The sequence below is a fragment of the Scyliorhinus torazame genome, chromosome 8 (assembly GCF_047496885.1).
Source record: "Scyliorhinus torazame isolate Kashiwa2021f chromosome 8, sScyTor2.1, whole genome shotgun sequence".
Lineage (NCBI taxonomy): Eukaryota > Metazoa > Chordata > Chondrichthyes > Carcharhiniformes > Scyliorhinidae > Scyliorhinus > Scyliorhinus torazame.
In genome coordinates, this window is record NC_092714.1 from 115,142,130 (window position 1) to 115,169,971 (window position 27,842).

Genomic DNA, 27,842 nt, shown 5'->3' on the forward strand with positions numbered 1-27,842 from the left:
CACAGACATGTGAGTGTGTGCTGGCAGCCGGATAAGGTGTAGGACTGATAGCTTCCCCAGGAGGACAAGGGGTGGAAGGAGGATCTGAAAGTAAGAGGCTGGAACACCAACTTGACTGTGGTCCTCTGTGTCTCCCATGACTTAGAGTTCTGAGATATATCGGGATGGAGCCAGTGGAACTGTCGATTATACTGATCACTGCGCTGGAGGGGCACAGATTCCAGCGGTTAAGACACACTGAACCCAGGGAGAACCCAGCACCAGGATGCCAGGGGGCTGCCGGGCAGGCTCAAGCGTCGCCCACCCATCAGGCCAAAGGGGGACTTAAAGAAGAAGTAGATCAAGGGTGGACCAAGGTGTTCTTCATTGAGCTGCTGGACAACATGTGCTGGCAGAGACTCCACAGTGCAGCACTTGTTCCACCTTCTATCAAACCTTGCACCACATGGAGGAGGAGGGCACCCACTCCCTGTAGCTATGAAGGTCATGGTATCCTTGAACCTTTACACCACTGAATCATCCTAGGGCTCAGTGCATGAGCTCTGTGGATTCTCACAGTCATCCACACACAAATGCATCTGTGATGTGACAGATGCACGGGATGCCCAGGCCTTAGTCTACATTAACTTGACTTTGGCCAGGCCCATCAGAAGGAGAGGGATGTGGGATCTATGTCCAGTGCCACAGGTCCAGGGGGCCATAGACAGCACTCATGTGGCTATTCACGCACCGTGGCATCAGGGTGTTCCCTATAGCAACTGGAAGGGGTTCCACTCCCTTCTTGTGCAGATTGGTGCGACCACCACATGAACATCATTCACATCTATGCACACTTTCCAGGGAGTATACATGACAGTTTTGTCATGGGGCAGTCGCAAATTCCTGGGATTTTAGAGGGTCGCCGCAGGCTGCCAAAATGGCTCGTAGGGGGCAAGGCTGATGATGCCTATGCAGAGGCCTGAGACCAAGGCAGAGTCCCGTTACAATGAGTGCCACCTGTATTGTGACTGATTGATGTATTGGCCTACTAAAGAAGCGTTCCGCTGCCTCGACTGATCCAGTTGAGCCCTCTCATACAGTCCCCAAAGGATCTCCCATTCTGTACTGTGCCCTCCGCTACTTAACGCAGCAGCATGGCGATGTACTTGAGAAAGACCAGGAGGAGCAGTACATTTCCTCTGATAAGGAGGATGTCCAGAAGGGAGCGGAGGGAGAGCCCGAGGAGGACCAGGGATTGGAGAACAGATGATGGCGAGGGTTTGCATGGGCAGGAGGCTAAGGGATGGCATAATCGCATCCCAGGTAGCACATCGGAACAATGTGTTGCCCGGCAGCTCTACAGCACCCAGTCCCAAAGACTTTGTCACTTGATGGGCATCCTCTGGAGGGACCCGCCGACTTCCGGGGGGCACTGGTGCAGCTGCGTAATCCAGTTCTGCCCACTGCCCCCGAGATGCTCAGGTGTCAGGAAGTGGGGAGTCAGAGGTTCGCTTTGGTGGAGGCCTCTGGATGGGCTCCAGTACTTCTGCCTCCCTCAGGATGCCCCTTAGGGTACTCCATGGTATGGAGGGGTAGCAAGAATGAGCTCTACAAGCCACAGAGTCATTGAGCGCTGCCACTGTGTGCACCATAGTGTAAAAGCCGACAGCAATAGTTGTGTGTCTGCACTATGCTTTGGAAGCACTCAGCCATGTTCCTCAGGAACATAGTCATGCCATGGAGTTTGCCAGTCACGGCTCTGATGTCTTGACTCAGGTTTTCCACTGCAGATGCCATACTTGCAGTTGGCTTGGGTGCCACACAATGTTGGCACCATCTACTGTGACTTAAAGCTTTGGGACACCTCCAATCCGCGTTGCAGTGCAGGAATGTCGCGGTCAACCCGTCATGGTTTTCCCAGCTCTGCCTTTGCATCTCTAGCAGCTGAGAGAAGAACATCTGCAGAGACACGGCACCTGGCTGGGTTATGGGATACAGCAGGGAGGGGTTCTGATGAGGAGTGCTGTGGGGGTTGAGGATGATGCTTGGAGGTCAGGTGCTGGTAATCTGAGAGGTTAAATCAGTTAAATTATTTTCTCTCTTGGCTGGAGAGATTGATTGGTATTGACATACTTTGGTTGTATCAGTCTGACTTTCTGTGGTGATTTTAATGGGCAATTCAACTAAAAATCCAGAAATTTTGTAAAAGTAACAGAGATTAAAATTGAGCGCTGTTCGTATGAAGTAAATGGACCAGCAGCAAAAATGGCCACAATTCGTTTTGGGACATTTGAAATTCAGGGCAAATCTCTTCATCCCCTGAATTTGCTGGCTGATTTTCACATTCATAATACCATGTATTGTGAACTTGTTGCTATTTTTCCAGGAGAATTTGGCCCTGTATTTTCATCATGAGGTTATCTCATCGGCTTTTCAGAGTGGCACCTGAATGTTGGTTTTCAGCACTCCAAATCTTTCAAACCTAAATGTTGTGGGAAGTATGTGGGAGCAATTGCTTTATTTTTGGAGTGCGTCCAACATTAATGATGTGAGCCATCTTCACAATCACCTAAAACAGCTCTGCACATTTCCCACCTGACCTATTTTATGAAACTAATTTCAGGTTTACAGCATTAAAAAGGGCTGGATTTTCCTAACCAATGAAAAGATAACTTTTCAGAATATTATTGCGTGGTTCAGCTGTGCTTCAGTTGGAGCACTCACACGGCTGAGTCACAAGGCTTCACCCTCAAGACCCACTGCATGTCTTGAGCAGAAATTACACGGCTGACACTCCTGTGCAGGACTGAGGTCATGCTGCATTGTCAGAGGTGCTGTTTTTCAGTTGAGACATTAAACTGAGACACCATCTATCAGTTGATGGATGTAAAAATTCCCATGGTGCTATCCTGTAGAAGTGCAGATGAGTTATCCTGGAATATGGGGCCAATATCTATCCCCTCAAATAGGATGGCAAAAATAAATTATTTGATCATTATCACACTGATATTTGTGGGAATTTGCCATGTGTAAAAACGGCTGTTGCTTTCTGACATTACAGCATTGACTACACTTCAAGAAGTACTTCATTGGCTGTAAAACACATTGTGAGATCCTATGGTCATGAAAAGCGCGATTCAAATGTGCTTTCTTTTTTATTTACTATGTATTAACAGTTATAAACAGCTACATTAAGCTCTATTTATTTAATGTCACCATATTTGATAATCAGAAGGTGGGATATGTATTAGAAAATATGTTCTCCAGGACAATACTTCCTTTTAAAATATGGAAGGATATTGCATTGCTGGACACTTGGAAGCTGACCAAGATTATTATTATTTTTTTTAAATTCCTAAGTTGACCGTAGTCTGTCAATGAGCATGCCTTCACTCGGAAATCACATGATTTCAGCTAACTGGGTAGCATGACTCTTGAAGGGAATGAATTGTGTGCTTATTTGCTTTAATTGATCGGAAAAAATCTTGGTTTAAACACAAAGGCTAGTGATTTAGTGGAAATCACCCGACAAAGATAACCTTTATATTTTGAACTTGTGTTTCTTAAAACTCAGTTGGGAACTGCCCAGCCCACATTATCATTGTCTCAAATGGAGTGGTTATCTGAGATAAGTTAGGAATCCACATCTCAGCGGAACTTGTCTGTTTTTGGAAATTCGAGTGGCTGAGATGAGAAGGGATTGATCTGGCTTTATTTCCTCTATGTCGTAGCTCCTTTGATAAGAATATCCAGGCATCTACTAGAACAAGCGACCGGTCTTCACATTTGGGAGTTCCAGATCAACACGATCAAAACATTGCAAACTTTATCCCTTTTTTATGAAGTCTATTCTTCAACTGTCCATCTCTGCAGAGAACCAACCTGTTTGTTCGGTGTTTTTGTTTGTGTGAGTGTGCATGTGCTGGGGCATTTTAAAAGGAATGGATAATTATACATCCTGATTACAAATTGTGTCAGCCAGTTCTTGCAACTTGTTTTCAAAATAAGTTTCATTTCATAATAAAATAATAATTCTGAGTATATTGAAATAAGCCTAGTTAAAGTCTCTTTTATTGTGCAGTAAGAAGTCTTACAACACCAGGTTGAAGTCCAACAGGTTTGTTTCAAACACTAGCTTTCGGAGCACTGCTCCTTCCTCAGGTGAAGGAGCAGTGCTCCGAAAGCTAGTGTTTGAAACAAACCTGTTGGACTTTAACTTGGTGTTGTAAGACTTCTTACTGTGCTCACCCCAGTCCAACGCCGGCATCTCCACATCTTTTATTGTGGGTCTACCAATAGCAAAGATAAATAATTGGGCATTTTGTTGAGAAACCCAAGCACTACGTTTGCGACCTGTGGAGCAATGAGGGTAGCAAGACTGTGCACCCTTCCAATTCCAGTCACAGCACTGATTGGGGGCTCTTGCAGGATGGTTTCATGTACGTCAGTAAACCAAAATGGCTTTGGAAGTTGCTGAGACTTTTCTAAAGATGGAAGATTTATTCCTGGCTGGTTTACAAAAAGTAACCAAGACTAGGTTAATGAAAATGTTGGATAAGTTGAAGTTAGAATGAACGGTAGGGATGAGGAAAGCAGACATGGTTGAGGTAAACGCACAGCATTTGAAATTGGAAGGAATACCAGAGACACAGGCAGAATTCTCCACCCCCCCCCATGCCAGGTGGGAGAATCGCCGGGGCGCTGCGCGTGCCCCGCCATGCCGCCCCGATGCCCGCATGCAATTCTCCCACCCCCCCCAAACCGGCGCCGCGAGAATCACGGCTGGCCGCTGGGAGAATCGGCGCTCGCCGTTTGCAACACGACGGGTTCCCGCCGCCGCCATCCACACCACGCCAAGGCCCCGCGCACATAAATGACGCGACGCCACTCCTAGCCCCCCAGTGGCGGGAGAATAGGGGGCTGGGAGCGGGCTCCGCCGTCAGAGTGAAAACCTCCGGTTTTCACTCCGGAGTCGAACATTGCACCCACCATGTTCTCCAGGGGGTGAATCAAATGATTTAGCTAGGATTCAGTTGCAAATGAAGCAGCTGGAACACAAAAAATAAAAGTTTAAACTTGACCAGGAAAGAGAATTGGGATTGAAAAGGCTCAAGGGGGTAAGGGAAAGAGGCAGAGAGAGAGAGGAAAGAGAAAAAAGAAAATACATTTAAGAAGCTGCAACTGGAAGTTCAGGCAAGGAGGGATGATAAAGAAAGAGAGGCAAAGGACGGAGAGACAGAACAAGAAAGGCTTAAAAGGCTGGAATTTAAAAAAAAGGAACCTTAGATGTTTCGGAAAACTCTGATGACAAAAAATCGCCCTCAATCCAAGCCCAATAGTGAGATGTTTCAATGTGTACAAGCCATTCCAAATTTTGAGGAAAGGGATGTAGAGACATTCTTTATTTCATTTGAGAATGTAGCTAATCAAATGAAGTGGCCAAAAGAAAACTGGAATTTCTCCTCCCCAGTAGGTTGGTGTAGAATTCATGATGGTCATGCATCACTGTCAGAAGAGGTTTCTGTAGTCATGATGCAGTAAAAAAGGTTATTCTTTTTGCATACAAGTTGATCCCTGAGACATAAATGCAGAAACTTTGAAACATGAGGCAACAGCTTTAGCAGACCTATGTTGAATTTGAAACACTAAAGCAAAGTAATTTTGATCATTGGATGTGGACATTGAAGGTAGATCAACATGTGAAATTCTTAGCGAAATAATTCTCCTGGAAGAATTAAAAATTCAGTTCCTCCAGTGGTTAGAACCTATGTTTAAAATGAGAGGGTTGAAAGACCTGGACAACATCCAGGTTTGCACTGACAAGCAACAGGTAACATTCGTGCCACACAAGGGCCAGGCAATGACCATCTCCAACAAGAGAAGATCTAACTATAGCCCCTTGTCATTCAATGGCATTATCATTGCTGAATCCCCCACTATCAACATTCTGGTTACCATTGACCAGAAACTGAACTGGTCTAGTCATATAAGTACTGTCACTACAGAGCAGATCAGAGGCTAGGAATCCTATGGCAATTAGCACACCTGACTCCCCCCAAAGACTCTCCATCATCTACAAGGCACAAGCCAGGAGCGTAATGAAATACTCTCCATTTACCTGGATGAGTGCAGCTCCAGCAACACTCAAGAAGCTCAACACCATCCAGGACAAAGCAGCCCCCTTGCTTGGCATCCTTTCCACAAACATTTATTCCACCACTGACGAACAGTGCCAGTAATGTGTGCCATTTACAAGATGCACTGCAGGAACTCACCAAAGCTCCTTAGACAGCACCATCCAAACCTACGACCATTACCATCTAGAAGAACAAGAGCAGCAGGTACCTGGGAACGCCACCACCTGGAGGTTCGCCTCCAAGTCACTCACCATCCTGACTTGGAAATGTATCACTGGTTCTTCACTGTCGCGAGATCTAAATCTTAGAATTCCCTCTCGGCAGAACGGTGGCATTGTGGTTAGCACAATTGCTTCACAGCTCCAGGGTCCCAGGTTCAATTCCCGGCTTGGGCCACTGTCTGTGCGGAGTCAGCACGTTCTCCCCATGTGTGCGTGGGTTTCCTCCAGGTGCTCCGGTTTCCTCCCACAGTTCAAAGATGTGCGGGTTAGGTGGATTGGCCATGATAAATTGCCCTTAGTGTCCAAAATTGACCTTCGTGTTGGGTGGGGTTACTGGGTAATGGGGATAGGGTGGAGGTGTGGGCTTGGGTAGGGTGCTCTTTCCAAGAGCCGGTGCAGACTCGATGGGCCAAATGGCCTCCTTCTGCACTGTAAATTCTATGATCTATGAACAGCACTGTGGGTGTACCAACACCTCAACGACTATAACGGTTCAAGAAGTTAACTCATCACCACCGTCTCAAGGACAATTAGGAATGGGTAATAAATGCTGGCCTAGCCAGCGGTGCCCACATCCTATAAATTAATTTTTAAAAGCTAGCCAGACAACAGAGGTGGCTGCCGATTATGAGCTGGTCTATAAATCCAAAGCCTTTTTCCATCATCTGCACAAACCCACGAAAGACTTAGATACTAACAAAGATGTGTTCAGTAAATCGTTTCCAGTAAGGCTCAATAAGCCAATCTAGAGTTAAGTAAGGCAGAACAATAATTTCAAATTGAAGCTGAAGCTGAGGATGTTGCAGAATATTATTTATTAAAAATGGGATACTAATGAGAAAGTGGAGAGCTCCTCATGACCTGCAGACCAGAGTGGATTATTGGTCATCAGATAGTGGTACCAGGACATATCATGAATAGCACACGTGTGTGCCTATGGCAGGACACATAGGGATATGGAAAACGCAAGGACAGAAAAACTAACATTTTTACTAGTCAGGTCTTCAAAAGGGCGAGGTACTGTTTTGTAAAATGTGCCAGATGATGGGAATATCACAACCTACAATCAAACACCATACCAATTTTTAGGGGACTATTTAGTAGGAAGTTAGGAGACTGTATGGGACCGTTACCAAAAATCGAAAGTAGGACACTAGTCTATCCTTATTCTCTGGATATAAAAACTTGGATTTCCAGAGGCAATCCCTTTCAGAACGATTACAGCTAAAATGATATTCGGGAAGCTAATCCAATTATTAGTCAATATGGATTACCGGCAGAGATGCAGTCGGATCAAGGTTCCGATATGTCTAAAATCTTTCAAAAAATGAGTAGTCTGGGTACAAAACAGTTAAAGTCCACAGTAGATCATCCACAAACATAGGGAATTTTAGAGAGATACCATCAAACCGTTAAAGCAAAAATTAAAGCTTATTGTCATGAATATCTCCAAGATTGGGACAAAGGACTGGACTTTCTTTTATTTGCACCCCGAGATTCACTGAATTAATTTACCAGTTTTAGTCCTTTTGAATTAATCTATGGGCATGAGATAAAACGTCTTCTGAAATTAATCAAAGAATATTTTTTAGGACAATGGGACAAATACTTTTTGTTAGATTATGTGTCCATGTTCCAGAAATAGTTCACGGGAGTCTGCAAAGTGGGTGAGGAACACCTTAAAGTTTCTCGCACAAAGATGAAGGAATGGGTAGACAGCAAGTTGCTGATCTGAACATTACAACTAGGGGATGAAGTGTTAGTGTTATTGCTTTTACTGTGGAACCTCTGAAAATGCTGTTCAATGTTGAAGCACCATTAATGAGAACCTCGAGGCATCTATAGGACTAGCGATCTGTCTTCACACGATAGAACTCTAGATCAACATCATCCAAATCCTGCGGACTTTATCGTTTTTAAAAATAACATCAATACTTCAGCCACCCATCTCTACAGGTAGTGTGTGTCTGTGTGTGTGTGCATGCGCACAGAGGTATTTAAAAAGGGATAGTTACATTTGCAGATTAAAATGGTGTGTTAACTAGTTCTTCCAATTGGTTTTAAAAACATGTTGTTCTATAATAAAATAATCGTTATGAGCTTATCGAAAGAAGCCTAGTTAAAGTCTCTCTTGTTCTTGGTCATTAGTCGCCACAGGAAATAGTTGGCCAACTTTGGCGAACTAATTAAACATTTGCAGTAATGTTGTGACGTGCGGAGTAGTGGGACTAGACAGACTGCATACTCCTCCCATCTCAGTCATAACATTGAATTATATCTTGCAGTAGATGATGGATGTACCTTCCTGCGGTAGATTTGAAGGTACTGCATGTATCTTCTGCTTTTCACTGCAACTCAAAGAGTTGAGCTTTGATTCAAAAAAAACATGGATCTTACCAATCCTTCACTGGGTTTGATGTTTGTCAGCTGAACCACCTCCAAGTGAGCAGACTGTGAAACCAGCGGATCAGAAGATAGAGAGATAATGTGGTCACAAACACCTGAGAGTGTTTTACACTATGACAGAAAGAGAAAATAAAAGAATAAGGATTCATTTCTCGGAAACTATAAGAAAAATAAATAAAGCAATTGAATAACTTTAATGACCAAATGAGAATAGCTTATTTTTGAAATAATGAGAAAGTAGTTCTGAAAAACAGTATCACCAATGGATTTCTGAAATAAAGTGTGCAACGTATTTTACGAAATGTCCCTGTGAGAGCCTCATGCTGATGAAGAATGCAACACTTTATTTTTAAAAAAATAACCTGCAGCTATTAACTATTTAAAGTGAACAGCTTTTGGGTTCTGAAACACCAGGAAGCCAAATCCGTTAGTATAAGTGAGGTGGAGTGAAACTCTAGGCACCTTGAGTTCCATCTGGGCAACTGAGAAAAACCAAAAGAGTTTCAGCTTCCTGCTGGGGCTCATTACAGGTTCTCTACGGGCAAAATGCACAGAACTTTCAGCAAAATCGAAGAATATCCTTGATGTGGAGGTGGAAAGGTGAATCCAACATCCCCATAGATTCCACTCCGCACAAACTCAAAGGAGGCTGTAAAGGGAACATAATTCTAGCTTCAGGTTCCACATCAAACTCCAGGCTCCCTCTCAACCTTGAATGGAAATCTCTCTTTCTGCTCGCTCTCAGCCCAGGAGTTTCAGTGGATTACTTTACATGAATATAAAAAAATATAGGAATCTACTCTTGACTATGTATACAGTACACTGTGAATACATTTTGGAGAAATTAATTATACCATGGAGTCCCATCAACAGCGTCACAATAGAATATAAAGAAAGAACTTGGAAAACTATTTTAATTTAGTGCACAATTTTTTAAAAGAGTATGCAAATATAAAGAAAAGCACATCACATCACATTTTGCATGCAGCACCATTCATTACACGAGAACATCTCAAGGTGCTTCCCAGTGAATGGCGTTTTTAAAAAATGTAGTCACGGTCAGAATATGAAGAGCATACTCCATATTCGATTGCAGAAGAGGTTTTTGGATCTTGCTGAAAACCAATGTCTGAAGGTGGCGTAGTTTTTATTATCTCTTATGGATTTTTCTACAGACTATGTCAGCTCGTAGAAGTGTACAAATGCTGTACATACTCACAGCCATGGCACTCTGCACACTAAGTGTAAGCACATTCAGTTCCTTTGGATACATTTTAATGCAGACAAAGAATGTAAAAGCACAGCTTTTTCTCCCAATTTAACAACCATTGTGGAACTTTTGTGCTGAAAGTGAAGGATGAGAACTGAATAAGTCACACAATGTTCTTCATGTGAAATGAAACAACTCAATATGCTTTACAGGCAGGAAATTCAAGTAATTTGGGAATGAACAAAATCAAAGGCAAAGTCAGATTTTTTATGAAAGAAGATTTTGAAGTTCAGTTATTTGAACAATGTACATTGCATTTCTTCAGTGCAAACAATAGATTTCCCACCCCGATGTGCTGAGTTTGTGGGGTTTGGGGCATGTGTGTTTGTGTGTCTTGGGGTGGAGAGGGGGCGGGGGGGGGGGGTGGTTTGCGGGAACAGAAAAAATAGTGGGAAGCTGATATGAATGAATCCCTGCCACATTCCTGCCACCAGGGAGCTTTAATCTGGCAGTTTGAGACGTGGGTCGGCTACCCGGTACAAGGAGGTGGGGAGCAAAGATGCAATAGAGCAGCCTTCCACATGGTGTGGAGGTGGCCAGCTCAATGCAGATAGGCAGTTTTTCCTCCGACTTTTCCATTCTGCCTGCCTTTTTGAAGCATTGCATACCTTGGAATATTTATTCCCCCACCTTGGTCATTTTTTAACCATGTCTCTGAAATGGTGCTTGGATCCAACCCATTGATCTGTTTGTGCCGTTAGTTCGTCTATCTTCTTATGAACGTTTCACGTATTCAGATAAAGAGAATAAATTTTTTTTTAAAAATGTTTTTATTCAAGGTTTTCCAATAATTTTTACAAAACACTCCAAAAAGGAAAATAATACAAAGAAAACAGGGCAATATGCCAACAAAACAAAACAACTGAACCCTCTAAACGATTAACAATTTAACACCCATTCCAAAGCAAAGTGGGGCATGCGCCCCTTACAAAAAGTAAAAGAAATCAGCCCACCGCACCCCCCCTCCCCACCTCCCGGGTTGCTGCTGCTTCTGACCTCCACCTAACGTTCCGCGAGAAAGTAAAGGAACGGTTGTCACCGCACAGAGAACCCCTGCAAGGACCCTTGCACGGCAAACTTTATCTTCTCCAACCTAAGAAACCCCGCCATGTCGTTGACCCAAGCCTCTACGCTTGGGGCTTTGCATCCCTCCACATTAACAAGAGCCTTCTCCGGGCTACCAAGGAGGCAAAGGCCAGAACTCCGGCCTCTTTTGACTCCTGCACTCCCGGATCGTCCTATACCCCAAATATCGCTATCCCCAGCTCGGTTTTACCGCGTATCTAAGACCTTGGACATAGCCTTTGCGAAGCCCTTCCAAAATTCCGTAAGAATTTAATTATTTTAACATGGACCTTATTTGCTGATACACTTTTACCATTAAACTCAACATCCCCTCGAATTGACCAGCCATTCAATGAGATCATGATGGGTTCCATGTACCTGCCACTGGCCCATACCCTTAATAGAACATACAGTGCAGAAGGAGGCCATTTGGCCCATCGAGTCTGCACCGACCCACTTAAGCCCTCACTTCCACCCTATCCCACAACCCAATAACCCCTACTAACCTTTTTTTGGGGACACTAAATTGGCAATTTGGCATGGCCAATCCACCTAACCTGCACGTCTTTGGATTGTGGAAGGAAACCGGAGCACCTGGAGGAAAACCCATGCAGACACGGGGAGAACAGGCAGACAGTGACCCAGGAATATGGGAAGTGTTCAGACTGGAGTCCAGTTACTAGTGGTGTACCACAAGGATCTGTTTTGGGGCCACTGCTGTTTGTCATTTTTATAAATGACCTGGAGGAGGGCGAAAAAGGATGGGTGAGTAAATTTGCAGGTGACACTAAAGTCGGTGGAGTTGTGGACAGTGCGGAAGGATGTTACAAGTTACAGAGGGACATAGATAAGCTGCAGCACTGGGCTGAGAGGTGGCAAATGGAGTTTAATGCAGAAAAGTGTGAGGTGATTCATTTTGGAAGGAATAACAGGAAGACAGAGTACTGGGCTAATGGTAAGATTCTTGGCAGTGTGGATGAGCAGAGAGATCTTGGTGTCCATGTACATAGATCCCTGAAAGTTGCCACTCAGGTTGAGAGGGTTGTTAAGAAGGCGTACGGAGTGTTAGCTTTTATTGGTAGAGGGATTGAGTTTCGGAGCCATGAGGTCATGTTGCAGCTGTACAAAACTCTGGTGCGACCGCATTTAGAGTATTGCGTGCAATTCTGGTCACCGCATTATAGGAAGGATGTGGAAGCATTGGAAAGGGTGCAGAGGAGATTTACCAGAATGTTGCCTGGTATGGAGGGAAGATCTTATGAGGTAAGGCTGATGGACTTGAGGATGTTTTCGTTAGAGAGAAGAAGGTTAAGAGGTGACTTGATAGAGGCATACAAGATGATCAGAGGATTGGATAGGGTGGACAGTGAGAGCCTTTTTCCTCGGATGGTGATGTCTAGCACGAGGGGACATAGCTTTAAATTGAGGGGAGATAGATATAAGACAGACGTCAGAGGTAGGTTCTTTACTCAGTGAGTAGTAAGGGTGTGGAATGCCCTGCCTGCAACAGTAGTGGACTCGCCAACACTAAGGGTATTCAAATGGTCATTGGATAGACATATGGACGATAAGGGAATAGTGTAAATGGGCTTTAGAGTGGTTTCACAGGTCGGCGCAACATCGAGGGCTGAAGGGCCTGTACTGCGCTGTAATGTTCTATGTTCTAATATCTTTGCTTAACAAAAATCTATCCATCTCAGATTTAAAATTCACAACCATTGTAGCTTTAACTGGAGAGAGTTCCAAATCTCTAGCACCCTTTGCGTGAAGAAGCGCTTCCTAACATCTCTCCTGAACTGTCTCAGCCTCATTTTTAGACTATGCCGCCTAGTTTTAGAATCTCCAACCAGTGGAAATAGTTTATCCTCATCTACTTTGTCTTTTCCTGTTAATATCTTGAAGATTTCAATCAAACCATCTTCGAATCTGCCAAAAACAAGCCTAATTTTTCTAATTTCTCCTCGTTACTTAACCCCTTTGGTCCTGGTATCATTTTTGTAAACCTACGTTGCACTCCCTCCAAGGCCAACATATCTTTCCCAAGGTGTGGTGCCCAAACTGCTCACAGTTCTCTGTATCTTCCTGTCCCATTCTGCTGGTCTTTACCCATATAATTTCATTGCTCTGCTGCCTCGCCTTTCAACAATTCTCTTCAGAATTCTAAATTTCCCTTCCCTCTCCCCCCTGCCCTGACTCCACCTTTTAATCTATACGAATTAACAGGATGTTGTTGGCGGTCCAGCAATGGAATTATTGCAATGGAACAGCTCCTCTTTGCCCAGTAAGCCCCCTGGAAGCAGACTTATCCAAGTCAGATCAGAACGGATCAGCCTAGTCTGACTAACTAAGGGGCAACTGTATGTTTCAAATCACTCTATATAGTTTTCAAGTTTAACGTTTTGGCAATGAGGTTGTTGAATTTGTGGTGAAATTATGTCAGTTGTATTTCTCCATTGCTTGAACATTACATCCAGTACCGGTGCTAGTGTGCCATGAATTGAAACAAATTCTTTTCACACAACTCATTTTTAAAAATAAATATTTTTATTAGCTATTACAATTTTTAAAAACATTACACATATTTAACCATCATTTAACAATCCCCCCTCAACCCAAAACAATGAATCAACTACCTAACCCCGCCCCCCTTTTAGCTGCTAACTGAGGCTAATTCCTTAAAGTGAGATATGAACGGAAGTCATCTCTTATGAAACCACTCCTCATTTCCTCTTAAGCTAAATTTAACCATCTCTAGGCTTATAAACTCCATTCAATCTCCCAGCTACACTGATGCACAGGTGGAGCAACTGACCTCCAACCCATTAATATCCACCTCCTCGCCACCAATGAGGCAAAGGCCAAGACATCTGCCGCTGACCGTGTCTTCAACTCCGGCAAGTCCGACTACTCTTTGAACCACATATTTAATTCTCTAGTCTCCTTGACCATATCCAATTTAGTTCATTTTGTACTCCAGAGATTATCACCCATGAGGTTCTTAGTATGATATTAGAACCCAGTTTATCAAACTCCCTCCACAGAACCCCGCTCTTCATTCTACCTATGACGTTCGTTCCAATAAGAATCATGAAAACTGGATCCCCCCCCTCACTCCATGTTCTTCCCCAGCTTTGAGGAGATGTCCCAACCCAGCACAACCTTCAAAACACTTGGTCTCAGCTGCAGAGAACAGTATCCATTCCCTTGACTATGCTATATATTACCACTACCACATTTATTTTACACCACTGCTTTTGAATGGCCTCCTGTACAAAGTGCCATGGTCAGTTTGCGCATCCTCTCTGTAGTATTTTCTCTCATCCAAACAGGCAGCAAGTACCTCCAGCCTGTTGGACAAATACAAGGAGTGAAGTTCCTTCATCATTACGTCCTGAATTGCCATATCTACAGACCTGCAGTCACACCCTCCCTCCTCTGTGTATTGACCACTGAAAAGTATTGCTTCAGCAAAGAGATGTGACTGCCGTCTGGTTATCTTTTCCCTTCCCTGCAAACCAGCACAAAACAAATCTGAGTTGAAGCTCCTCAGGCTGCAGATGTGATTGTCCAGGATTAAAATGCTGTCCAGGATTAAAATGCTGTCCAGGATCTCCCGCATGTTGCAGGCAAGTCACGTTATTATTGTGAACTCATAACTAATTCTTTTTTACATGCTTTCTTTCCCTTGCTGTCACTTTTATCAATGTTAATCCATTCAGTTTTCCTCCAAAGCTTTCTCTATTTCATGACAATCTTGACCCTGGTTTTACAAATTTCCAGCTTGAATCTCTGATGATTTTCTTACAGGATCTAATACTAGCTTGGCCTTTCAATGACCTACGATGACTCAGATAACAATTGAAAAGCAAACACTCACCCTCAATAATCCTCCCACTTTCTTCCTGAGCGCAGGTGGCCTGTGAGGGTAGTCTTTGGGCTAGTCCAAATTACATGTCACTAATCCCATACAAGGGAACAGGCCAGAACTCCCACCCTCACTTCATTTGTGAACTCATATAATCGGATTGGCTCTCGTGCACAGCATGAATTGTTATAAACCCAAGTAAAAACAAGGTGGTTTTATAAATAAGGTTTACGTTACTGTTGAGCTTATTTGATTCATATAGATATAGGATAAATATTAGTTACTTAGAAGATTATTGTGATGATTTTATATTAGAATGTTTCAAACATGTTTTCTTGCAATATTAAGTTTATACTGTGAAAATATCAGCATTTTTGCATGAATTAATTATGGACAGTCCTCGACTTTATGCCATTTGTGTTTCGACAAACAGTACTTACAACGTTTAAAAAGTGACACTCTATTTTGAATTTACAACACCACCTCATCCATCTTTTTCACCAAGCCCATGGTAATTGTGAAGACTCTCACCAAAACACCGGGCCCCCTGCATCCTTTACTCACCAAGCTGTACATCCGGGCCAGAAGGTCATTATGGAGAATGGTCAATGTGGCCTGCCGGCAACGTGCAGCCTGGCTAGAATCCAGAAACTGGAAAACTATTTTTGAAAACTGGGAAATAAGCCCGTAATTTGCTGGTACAAATCCTGCCTTGCCCGAATCGCTGATTTCCACTGATTACAATAGGATCTTTCAAACCTGTGGTTGGAAGCCTTTTTACTTGGCCAGCTATGGAGAATGGCCGCCGTGGCCCCCCAGCAGAGGCCTGAATGCAATGGGACTGATGTCTACAACCCTTGTCAAATGAGGTTGCCATTCGACTATAAAAATGCTGCCTTTTCCCCATTTATAACATTGCTCCTATGGGGAAATCGGTTTTGACTTATGACAGGCAGAATTCTCCCATCCTACTATCGACGGACAGGAGGGCATCTAGTGGAAGCCAAAGGGAAGGGCCCCCATACCATGGCGTGCATTGTGGCGGTGGAGGCGACCTGCCACTGGCCGGCGGCGGGATCTTGTGCTCCCGCTGTGGTCAATGGATTTTCCTGTTATTTGCACCCTTAAAATCACCGGCTTAAAATCACATTGCAATTGTCCCAATGGCAGTTTAATGGTGGGTCCTTCTTCCCGCAGGCCAGTGGCATGAACGACATTTGCAATCATTTACATCTCATCAACGCTCATGAAAATAGCTGCATCGGGGCTTCCAATGTTGCTTTCCGGAAGCTTAAATTTATATTGGTCTAAAACCCAATTTCTACAGAGAGATGTGCATGAAGCAGTCCTCAGTTTGTAAGAGATTTTGAAAATGAAATGAAATGAAAATCGCTTATTGTCACAAGTAGGCTTCAAGTGAAGTTACTGTGAAAAGCCCCTAGTCGCCACATTCCGGTGCCTGTTTGGGGAGGTTGTTACGGGAATCGAACCGTGCTGCTGGCCTGCCTTGGTCTGCTTTCAAAGCCAGCGATTTAGCCCTGTGCTAAACAGATTTTGGGGCTTGTGCAACAAAACCTTTCTGCCAGAGTTCTGTGTTGCTCCTGATATGCTTTCCACCACTCTGTCGGGGCGCATTGATTCCTGCCCTCCAACGCCATGCCGAGCTGGTCTTCATGGACAGCATCATGCTGTTGGATACATGGACCCACCTGTGTCATTTGTGCCTATCTGGTCAGCACTGTGCTGCGGGACTCAGGCAGCCACCGCAACAAAGGACCAAAGTTGGACCTTGGGTGTGATGTTCTCTGTTTTCTGTGTATGGATGGCTTGAATGTGTAGTGTTCAACAAAGAACATCAAGCTATGTTAATTAACAAAACTGATTTATTAACACTTTTAACTAGACTTGAATGTTTTCCTAAGTACAAAGGTTGCTAAAATAATCTATGCTATAAGTCTATCTACAGAACTATGCTATAACTCTATTTGCATCTTAATTATCCTTCACTTGCATGCATCCTTTTAAACTCACTTCTCTTGTTGCACCCTTTTGAATTAACTTCTCTTAGATATCCCTCATTTATTTTAATTCTGTCATTTGTTCCTTGTAGCGCACAAAGACTCCGAGAGACGAATAGAGTGAAGTCGATGAGGCTTTATTAAGCGTGACTGTTTCCCCCACAGTTCGGTAGTAGACTGCCTACGGGGGAGGACTCCAGGTACTTATACTCCGCCTTCAGGGTGGAGCTAGAGGTCAACGTCCAACCAGGACCCGGGATCTGTCAGCCAATGACATCATGGCTTCACAGTCCCACACGACCCCTAATGCATACTACCACATTCATCCCTTGTTAAAAATGAACCCGGTGGGGTGATGCTTCGCATGGTGGTAAGGGTTTACAAGGCTGGTCCTGGGAGGAAAACTTTCACATGTTATAACAGTATGTACAAGGTTTTTTTTTGTTTCCAACTATTTACAGTAATCGTCAGGAAAAGACAAAATGTTCTCGTTAAAAGTTCACAAAGTCCACATTGTACTGTTAGATCGACGCCACGAGTCGGTCGGGCGGTCTGGTCATCCGTGTCGATCGCCTCGGCCCCGGTGGTGGTGGTGGTGGTGCTTGTTTCGGTGTTGTCTTCTCCGGGAGCCTTACGGTTTCAGCTTGGGCTTCATTCCTGGTCGGGCCTGGGAGGAGGACTGATCCTCCTGGGAAGCGGGCGGTCGCGGGGTGCGGCGGTGGCAGGAAGGGGGGGGGTTGGGTGATTGGTGTCGGGAGGGTGTGTGTGTTGCCGGCGGGCGCCAGATCTCGCAGAGAGACCGTGTCCTGTCGGCCGTCGGGGTACTCCACGTAAGCGTACTGCGGGTTCGCGTGAAGGAGGCGAACCCTTTCGACCAACGGGTCCGACTTGTGCGCCCGCACGTGCTTTCGGAGCAAGATGGGTCCTGGGGCCGCCAGCCAGGTCGGCAGCGGCGTTCCAGAGGAGGACTTCCTGGGGAAGACGAGGAGGCGCCCATGGGGCGTTTGGTTAGTGCTAGTACACAGTAGTGACCGGATGGAGTGGAGGGCGTCCGGAAGGACCTCCTGCCACCGTGAAACTGGGAGGTCCCTGGACCGTAGGGCCAGTAGGACGGTCTTCCAGACCGTGCCGTTCTCCCTCTCTACTTGCCCGTTCCCCCGGGGGTTGTAGCTGGTCGTCCTGCTCGAGGCTATCCCGTTGCTGAGCAGGAACTGGCGCAGCTCGTCCCTCATGAAGGAGGACCCCCTGTCGCTGTGGACGTATGCGGGGTAACCGAACAGTGTGAATATGGTGTGCAGGGCTTTAATGACTGTGGCCGCAGTCATGTCAGAACAGGGGATGGCGAATGGGAAGCGGGAGTACTCGTCCACCACATTAAGGAAGTATATGTTGCGGTCGGGAGGGGTCCTTTGAAATCCAGACTAAGGCGTTCAAAGGGGCGGGAAGCCTTAATCAGGTGCGCACCATCCGGCCTGAAAAAATGCGGTTTGCACTCTGCGCAGATGTGGCAGTTCCTTGTGACTGTACGGACCTCCTCTAAGGAGTATGGGAGGTTGCGGGACTTGATAAAGTGGTAAAACCGAGTGACCCCCGGGTGGCAGAGGTCCTCGTGGAGGGTTTGGAGGCGGTTAATTTGTGCGTTGGCACATGTGCCGCGGGATAGGGCATCAGACGGCTCGTTCAGCTTTCCGGGATGATACAAGATCTCGTAGTTGAAGGTGGAGAGCTCGATCCTCCACCTTAAGATCTTTTTGATTTTGCCCCGCAGTGCATTATCGAACATGAAGGCTACCGACCGTTGGTCCGTGAGGAGAGTGAATCTCCTGCCGGCCAGGTAATGCCTCCAATGTCGCACAGCTTCCACTATGGCTTGGGCTTCCTTTTCCACTGAGGAGTGGCGGATTTCTGAAGCGTGGAGGGTTCGGGAGAAAAAGGCCACGGGTCTGCCCGCTTGGTTAAGGGTGGCCGCTAGAGCTACGTCGGAGGCGTCGCTCTCGACCTGGAAGGGGAGGGACTTGTCGATGGCGCGCATCGTGGCCTTTGCGATATCCGCTTTGATGCGGCTGAAGGCCTGGCAAGCCTCTGTCGACAGAGGGAAGGTCGTGGTCTGTATTAGGGGGCGGGCCTTGTCTGCGTACTGGGGGACCCACTGGGCGTAGTATGAAAAAAACCCCAGGCAGCGTTTCAGGGCTTTTGAGCAGTGCGGGAGGGGAAATTCCATGAGGGCGCGCATACGTTCGGGGTCGGGGCCTATTATCCCATTGCGCACTACGTAGCCCAAGATGGCTAGCCGGTTGGTGCTAAAAACGCACTTGTCCTCATTGTACGTGAGGTTCAAGGCTTTAGCGGTCTGGAGGAATCTTTGGAGGTTGGCGTCGTGGTCCTGCTGATCGTGGCCACAGATGGTTACATTGTTGAGATACGGGAACGTGGCCCGCAACCCGTGTTGATCAACCATTCGGTCCATCTCTCGTTGGAAGACCGAGACCCCGTTTGTGACGCCAAATGGGACCCTTAGGAAATGGTATAATCGCCCGTCTGCCTCGAAGGCTGTGAACTTGCGGTCACTTGGGCAGATGGGGAGCTGATGGTAGGCGGACTTGAGGTCCACGGTGGAGAAGACTTGATATTGGGCAATCCGATTGACCATGTCGGATATGCGGGGGAGAGGGTACGCGTCTAGTTGTGTGTACCTGTTGATGGTCTGGCTATAGTCTATGACCATCCTTTGCTTCTCCCCTGTCTTTACTACTACCACCTGTGCTCTCCAGGGACTATTGCTGGCCTGGATTATGCCTTCCTTTAGTAGCCGCTGGACTTCGGACCGAATGAAGGTCCGGTCCTGGGCGCTGTACCGTCTGCTCCTAGTGGCGACGGGTTTGCAATCCGGGGTGAGGTATGCAAACAAGGATGGGGGTTGCACCTTGAGGGTTGCGAGGCCGCAGATAGTGAGTGGGGGTATTGGGCCGCCGAATTTGAAGGTAAGGCCCTGTAGATTGCACTGGAAGTCTAATCCCAGTAATGTGGGGGCGCAGAGTTGGGGAAGGACGGAGAGCCTGTAGTTTTTGAACTCCCTCCCCTGCACCGTTAGGGTAACTATGCAGAAGCCTTTGATCTGTACGGAGTGGGATCCTGCAGCTAGGGAAATCTTATGTGCGCTGGGATGGGTGGTCAAAGAACAGCGTCTTACCGTGTCGGGGTGGATAAAGCTCTCCGTGCTCCCGGAGTCGACTAGGCATGGTGCCTCGTGCCCGTTTATCAGCACCGTTGTCGTCGTCTGGAGTGTCCGGGGCCGAGCTTGGTCCAGCGTTATTGAAGCGAGACGTGGTTGTAGTAGTTGAGCGTCTTCTTCGAACCCCGTGGAGCTGTCGACACTGGGGTCCATTGTTGCCGTCCAAGATGGCGTCGGGGGTGAACAAAATGGCTGCCCCCATGCATCGCACATGGCTGGGGGGTCACAAGATGGCGGTGGGGGTGGACAGAATGGCCGCCCCCATGCGTCGTACAGGTCTGGGGTGGTCCAAGATGGCGGCGCCCTTCCTCCCCTCGTAGTGGCCGGGACCCAAAATGGCTGCGCCTGCGGGTCGCACATGGGGCGCTGGGGGGGTTGGGGAGCGTTAGGAACGCGCGGGGCTCCCTCATCTCTGGGGACAGCGGTGGTCGGGACCCAAATTGGTAGCGCCGGCGGGTCATACGTGGGGCGCGGGGGGGGGGGGGTTTGGGGGGCGCTAGAGACGCGCAGAACTCCCTCTTCTCCGGGGAGAGCGGTGGTCGGGACCCAAAGTGGTAGCGCCGGCGGGTCATACATGGGGTGCGGGGGGGGGGGGGGGAAGAGGGGGTTGGGGAGCGTAAGCGGCGTGCAGGGCTCCCTGTTCTCCCGGGACAGCGGCGACCTCGCGGGACCGGCACACAACCGCGAAATGGCCCTTTTTCCAGCAGCTCTTGCAGATCGCTGCGCGGGCCGGGCAGCGCTGCCGGGGGTGTTTCGCCTGGCCGCAGAAATAGCAGCGGGCGCCCCCGGTGCGACTTGGCGTTTGGACCGCGCAAGCCTGTGGGGTGTCCGGGGGGGGGGGGGTGGGTTTGTCGCGACGGGTACGTACGGAGCCCAATGGGCTGCCGCGCGATCAGGGCCGTAGGCGCGGGTATTTCGCGCGGCCACGTCGAGGGAGGCTGCTAGGGCCCGTGCCTCTGAGAGTCCTAGCGACTCTTTTTCTAGAAGTCTTTGGCGGATTTGGGAGGAATTCATACCTGCCACAAAAGCATCGCGCATTAACATGTCCGTGTGTTCATTTGCGTTCACCGACGGGCAGCTGCAGGCTCGTTCCAAAATTAGTAGCGCGGCGTAGAATTCATCTATCGATTCTCCGGGACTTTGCCGTCTCGTTGCGAGTTGATAGCGAGCGTAGATCTGGATTACTGGGCGGACATAGAGACTTTTCAGTGCTGCGAACGCCGTCTGGAAATCCTCTGCGTCTTCAATGAAAGAGAAAATCTCCGTGCTTAACCTCGAGTGCAGGACCTGTAGTTTTTGGTCTTCTGTGACCCGGCTGGTGGCCGTTCTGAGGTAGGCTTCGAAACAAGTCTGCCAGTGCTTGAAAGCTGCTGCCGCGTTCACTGCGTGGGGGCTGATCCTCAGGCATTCCGGGATGATCCTGAGCTCCATAGTCCTTTTTGTCACGCTTAATAAATTGTAGCGCACAAAGACTCCGAGAGACGAATAGAGTGAAGTCGATGAGGCTTTATTAAGCGTGACTGTTTCCCCCGCAGCTCGGTAGTAGACTGCCTGCGGGGGAGGACTCCAGGTACTTATACTCCGCCTTCAGGGCGGAGCTAGAGGTCAACGTCCAACCAGGACCCCGGATCTGTCAGCCAATGACATCATGGCTTCACAGTCCCACATGACCCCTAATGCACACTACCACATTCCCTTTTTGATCTTATTTATTCCATTTAAATTTAATTCCCTCAGTGTTGCTTTCCGTACCTGTTTAATTTTTTTCATTCTTCTCAGTTAACTTTGGCTCATCTTGGTGATCCTTTTATCTTTTGCTCATATCCCTTCAATTACGCTTTTATCAGATATTCCCCGACTTGGAAATTGGTGGAGTGTAATGATGTAGATAAACTGGCACAAACCTTCCAGTCTCCGGATTATCAGAGATGGGACGTACATTGGGGGATGCACATCAGAACGTGGGGTGATGTGTGGGGTGGAGGATGGCGGCTGGAAGGTTAGGTATTGGGTTGGGGTGTGGGGCCTGGGATAGGGTGGAGGGTGTGGGGCATGGTGGGGTGTGACGAGTGGGTTGGGGTGAGCTGTGTGGGAACGGTTGTAGGGTATGGGAGAGGGCGTGGGGTGGGTTGTGGGGTCAGGGGTGCGGTTCAGGCTGTGGTGTTGGTTGGGGGGGGGGGGTACTTTTTTTCTATCTTTCACAACCTCCAAGAGATCAGGAGTTGAAAAGTTGCATGAGAGGGCTGAGTTCAAAAAAATTCCAAGAGTGAAATCATAGGGGAACATAAATTAATTGGTTGTTGACGAATTGCTATTAGGGAGTGCCTTTAATTAGTTGAAAATGAGAAAACACAAGAAGTAGCTGTTTAGATTTAATTAGGAAACACAAGCAATAGGGGAGTAAAGTTAAGTCAAAGCCAGGTAAAATAAAGTAGCATAAGTAAACTAAAGTAAAATAAAATTAACAAAGAGAAGTAAATTTAAACCATGGTTCGGTTGTGTGGAACGCATGTTCTGTTATACGTAAGAAGTCATGTGTCCTAGATTTTAAAAAAAAATTTAGATTACCCAATTATTTTTATTCTAATTAAGGGGCAATTTAGCGTGGCCAATCCACCTAACCAGCACAGTTTGGGTTGTGGGGGTAAAATCCACGCAGACATGGGGAGAATGTGCAAACTCCACACGGACAGTGACCCAGGGCCGGGATTCGAACCCAGGTTCTCAGCGCTGCAGTCCCAGTGCCCCCTGTGCTGCCCTACTGTGTCCTAGATGACCACATCTGCAGGAAGTCTCATCAGCTACAGAAACTTGAGCTTCAGGTTTTGGAGCCTGAGCAGCATCTGTAGTCACCGTGGCGGATGAACGAGGCTGAGAGCTACGTGGCTAGCATGTTCAGGGAGGTGGTGGTCTCCACTTAAACAGGATGGGGACAAATATCCTTAAAGGCAGATTTGCTCCTACTGTTGGGGATGGGTTTAAAATAGATTGGCAGGGGAATGGAAATCTGAGGGGAAATTCAGTGCAGGGAATAGAAGATGGAAAACTGGTGAAAAACTCTGAAAGACAGAAGAATCACAGGCTAAAAAGAGTACAGTGTAGGTCTTTGGCAGTGTTAAAAGGTATAAAGGTGTATTTGTAAATGCAAGAAGTATAAGAAATACAGCCAATGAGCTGAGGGCACAAATAGGCATCTATTAGCTTGATATCATCGCTATAACACAAACTTGGCTTAAAGAGGGAAAAATGCAAACTCAACATCTTTTCAGGCAGGATACAGAGGAGAATAAAAAGGTGGGGGGGGGTATAGCATTATTGGTTAAAGAATCAATTACAGTAGTGGGGAGGGATGAGACTAAACAAAGCATCAACCGCGAGCATATGGATTTAGCTCAGAAATAAAATTGGGGCAGCCACACTACTGGGACTGTACCATAGCCCCAAACAGTAGAAGGGAATTAGAAGAGCAAGCATGTAGGCAAATTTCTGACTACAAAAACATTAGGGCAGTAATAGTTGGAGACTTCAATTACCCTAATATCAACTGGGATATGAACAGTGTGGCGGCATAGAGGGTACTAAATACTTGAACTACATTCAAGAGGACTGTTTTTAGCGAGCACGTAACAAGCCCAACCAGAGGGGACACAATTCTAAATTTAGTCTTTGGAAATACAGCTGGGCACGTGGACAAAGTAGCAGTGGGAAATCATTTTGGAGATAGTGACCCTAATACAGTTAGATTCAGCATCATAATGGAAAAGGACAAAGAAAGGTCAGGAGCAAAATCTCGAAATTCAGACTCCAGAATTATATCAATGGTTTGGTTGAGTGGACGGAGAAGTGATAAATGGAATTAAATTCGAAGAAGTGTGAGGTACTGCATTTGGGAAGGCAAACAAAGCATGGGAATAGTCAATAAACAGGAGGCTATTGAGAAGGATAGAGGAAATGAGAGGCCATGGAGTGCATCTCCACAGGTTCCTGAAGGTGTCAGGACAGGTGGAAAAGGCGGAAAAGAAAGCACATGGAATGCTTTCCTTTATTGAATGAGGTATTAACATAAGAACATAAGAACTAGGAACAGGAGTAGGTCATCTGGCCCCTCGAGCCTGCTCCGCCATTTAATGAGATCATGGCTGATCTTTGTGGACTCAGCTCCACTCTCCGTCCCGTACACCATATCCCCGAATCCCTTTATTCTTCAGAAAGGCATCTATCTTTTTCTTAAAAACGTTTAAAGAAGGAGCCTCAACTGCTTCACTGGACAAGGAATTCCAGAGATTTACAACCCTTTGGGTGAAGAAGTTCCTCCTAAACTCCGTCCTAAATCTACCTCCCCTTATTTTGAGGCTATGCCCCCTAGTTCTGCTTTCCCCGACCAGTGGAACCAACCTGCCCGCATCTATCCTATCTATTCCCTTCATAATTATATATGTCTCAATAAGATCCCCCCCGCATCCTTCTAAACTCCAATGAGTACAGTCCCAGTCTACTCAACCTCTCGTCATAATCTAATCCCCTCAACTCTGGGATCAACCTAGTGAATCTCCTCTGCACTCCCTCCAGTGCCAATATGTCCTTTCTCAGGTAAGGAGACCAAAACTGAACACAATACTCCAGATGCGACCTCACCAATACCCTATACAATTGCAGCATAATCTCACTAGTCTTGAACTCCATCCCTCTAGCAATGAAAGACAAAACTCGATTAGTCTTCTTAATCACCTGTTGCACCTGCACACCAACTTTTTGCGACTCGTGCACCAGCACACCCAGGTCCCTCTGCACAGCAGCATGTTTTAACATCTTACCGTTCAAATAATAATCCATTCTGCTGTTATTCCTCCCAAAATGGATAGCCTCACACTTGGCAACATTGAATTCCATCTGCCAGACCCTAGCCCATTCACCTAACCTATCCAAATCCTTCTGCAGACTTCCGGTATCCTCTGCACTTTTTGCTTTACCACTCATCTTAGTGTCGTCTGCAAACTTTGACACATTGCACTTGGTCCCCAACTCCAAATCGTCTATGTAAAATGTGAACAACTGTGGGCCCAACACTGACCCTTGAGGGACCCCATTAGTTACAGGTTGCCAACCAGAGAAACATCCATTTATCCCCACTCTCTGCTTTCTGTTAGTTAACCAATCCTCTACCCATGCTACCACTTTACCCTCAATGCCATGCATCTTTAGTTTATGCAGCAACCTTTTGTGTGGCACCTTGTCAAAAGCTTTCTGGAAATCCAGATATACCACATCCATTTTCTCCCCGTTATCTACTGCACTGGTAACGTCCTCAAAAAATTCTACCAAATTAGTCAGACACGACCTACCCTTTGTGAACCCATGCTGCGTCTGCCCAATGGGACAATTGCCCTCCAGGTGCCCCGCTATTTCCTCCTTAATGATAGATTCCAGCATTTTCCCTACAATGGAAGTTAAGCTTACTGGCCTATAATTACCCGCTTTCTGCCGACCTCCTTTTTTAAACAGTGGTGTCATGTTTTCTACTTTCCAATCCTCTGGGACCACCCCAGAGTCTAGTGAATTTTGATAAATTATCACTAGTGCGTTTACAATTTCCCTAGCCATCTCTTTTAACACTCTGGGATGCATCCCATCAGGGCCAGGAGACTTGTCTACCTTTAGCCCCATTAGCTTGCCCAATACTGCCTCCTTAGTGATTACAATCATCTCAAGGTCCTCACCTATCATATCTTTATTTCCATCAGTCACCGGCATGTTATTTGTGTCCTCCACTGTGAAGACTGACCCAAAAAACCTGTTCAGCTCCTCAGCCATTTCCCCGTCTCCTATTATTAAATCTCCCTTCTCATCTTCCAAAGGACCAAAATTTACCTTAGCCACTCTTTTTTGTCTTATATATTTGTAGAAGCTTTTACTATCTGCTTTTATGTTCTGAGCCAGTTTACTTTCATAGTCTACCTTACTCTTCTTTATGGCTTATTTAGTAGCTTTCTGTTGTCCCCTAAAGACGTCCCAGTCCTCTAGTCTCCCACTAATTTTTGCCACTTTGTATGTTTTTTCCTTCAATTTGATACTCTCCCTCACCTCCTTAGATATCCACGGTCGATTTTTCCCCTTTCTACCGTCTTTCTTTTTTGTCGGTATGAACCTTTTCTGAACACTGTGAAAGATCGCTTGGAAGATTCTCCACTGTTCCTCAACTGCTTCACCATGAAGTCTTTGCTCCCAGTCTACCTTAGCTAGTTCTTTTCTCATCCCATTGTAATCGCCTTTGTTTAAGCACAACACACTAGTGTTTGATTTTACCTTATATTAAATACAAAAGCTTGAATATAAGTTGGAACTGTTCAAAATGCTGGTTAGGCCATTGCTGGGATTTTGTATACAGTTATGGTCACCACATTACAGGAAGGACATATTTGCTCTGGAGAGAGTGCAGAGGAGGTTAACAAAAACTTTGACAGGCTTGAAGAATGCAACTATGAGGAAAGATTCAAAAGGCTAGGATTGCTTTCCTTAGAACAGAAGAGGGTTAGGGTAAACTAATGGAGGTGTACAAAATTATGAGGGATCTAGACAAGGTATACAGGAAAGGTTTGTTTCTCCTAGCGGAAGGATCAATTACCACGAGGCACAGTTATAAGATAATTTTAGCAGGGTTAAAGGGGATAAGAGGAAAAACATTTTTACCCACAGGATGGTGAATGTCTGGAATTCACTGCCTAAGTTAATGGTCGAAACTGAAATGCTCAATTATTTAAAAGGTACCTGGATCTGCACCTTAAATGTTGTAATCTGCAAGGATACAGAGCAGGTGCTGGAAGGTGGGATTAAAATGTGCAGTTAGTTTATTTTTTCTCTCATATTTGGGTTGCACAAATAACCTCTTTCTGTGCCGTGACCTTTCTATGGTTCTGGGACCCTGCAGAAGCCCTGACACAGATGCAAATGGAATTGCCTCGGAAATTTAAACTTCTGATGGTCTGATTACTGGCTGACTGGTACCATCCGCAATTGTCTCTGACCCTGAGCTCAGGGCGGAGACTTGGGCCAGATATGATGATATCTGGATATTTACCCAGGAAATGTGAGACAGTTTAGTGTCTGTTTTAACAGTTGTGTAACTCAATGGAGCATCACAACCAATCACTCCACCCCATTACCTGACTATCCCGCTGACAGGTCCGACTGCACACTGTACCCGACTACCGCCGACCACCCTACAAACGCCCAACCACTTGACTACCGCCTAACCACTCGATTACACTCCCAGGCAGACCAGCCCCCTCCCCCCCTCCAACAACATGACCAACCCCTGACTAGACCCTACTACCCCAGACCATTTCACAACATCCCTGGACCAAGCTCCACTGCGCACTGCACACAACTACACCTGATCACTCAATTACCCCGACTCTACACCCTCAACAACACCAAACTACCCCACGACCACTCGACTACCATCCAACAACTCGACTACATCACCAACCAGACCCGACTACCCCCAGAAGATCCCAGAAAGTGGTATCATAAGTCAAAAAAAAAAAAACTTTGTGGACAGCGACATTGGGCCGAATATTGCTGCTGTCTGATAGATCTCGGCCATTGGAAATTGGTGGAAATATATTTCAGGATTTAAAGAAGCATTGTGC

General features: G+C 46.2%; 1 protein-coding gene across 4 annotated transcripts in view; it reads right to left on the reverse strand.

The window, feature by feature from the left end:
- The window catches only part of cnksr2a (connector enhancer of kinase suppressor of Ras 2a), an 842,905-nt gene that overhangs the window by 450,937 nt on the left and 364,126 nt on the right, over positions 1–27,842 (reverse strand). For all 4 annotated transcript variants that reach the window (XM_072514072.1, XM_072514071.1, XM_072514073.1 and 1 more), the window contains exon 6: positions 8,735–8,854. In XM_072514072.1, coding sequence (XP_072370173.1) covers positions 8,735–8,854 — 120 coding nt within the window. The remainder of the gene's footprint in view (positions 1–8,734; positions 8,855–27,842) is intronic.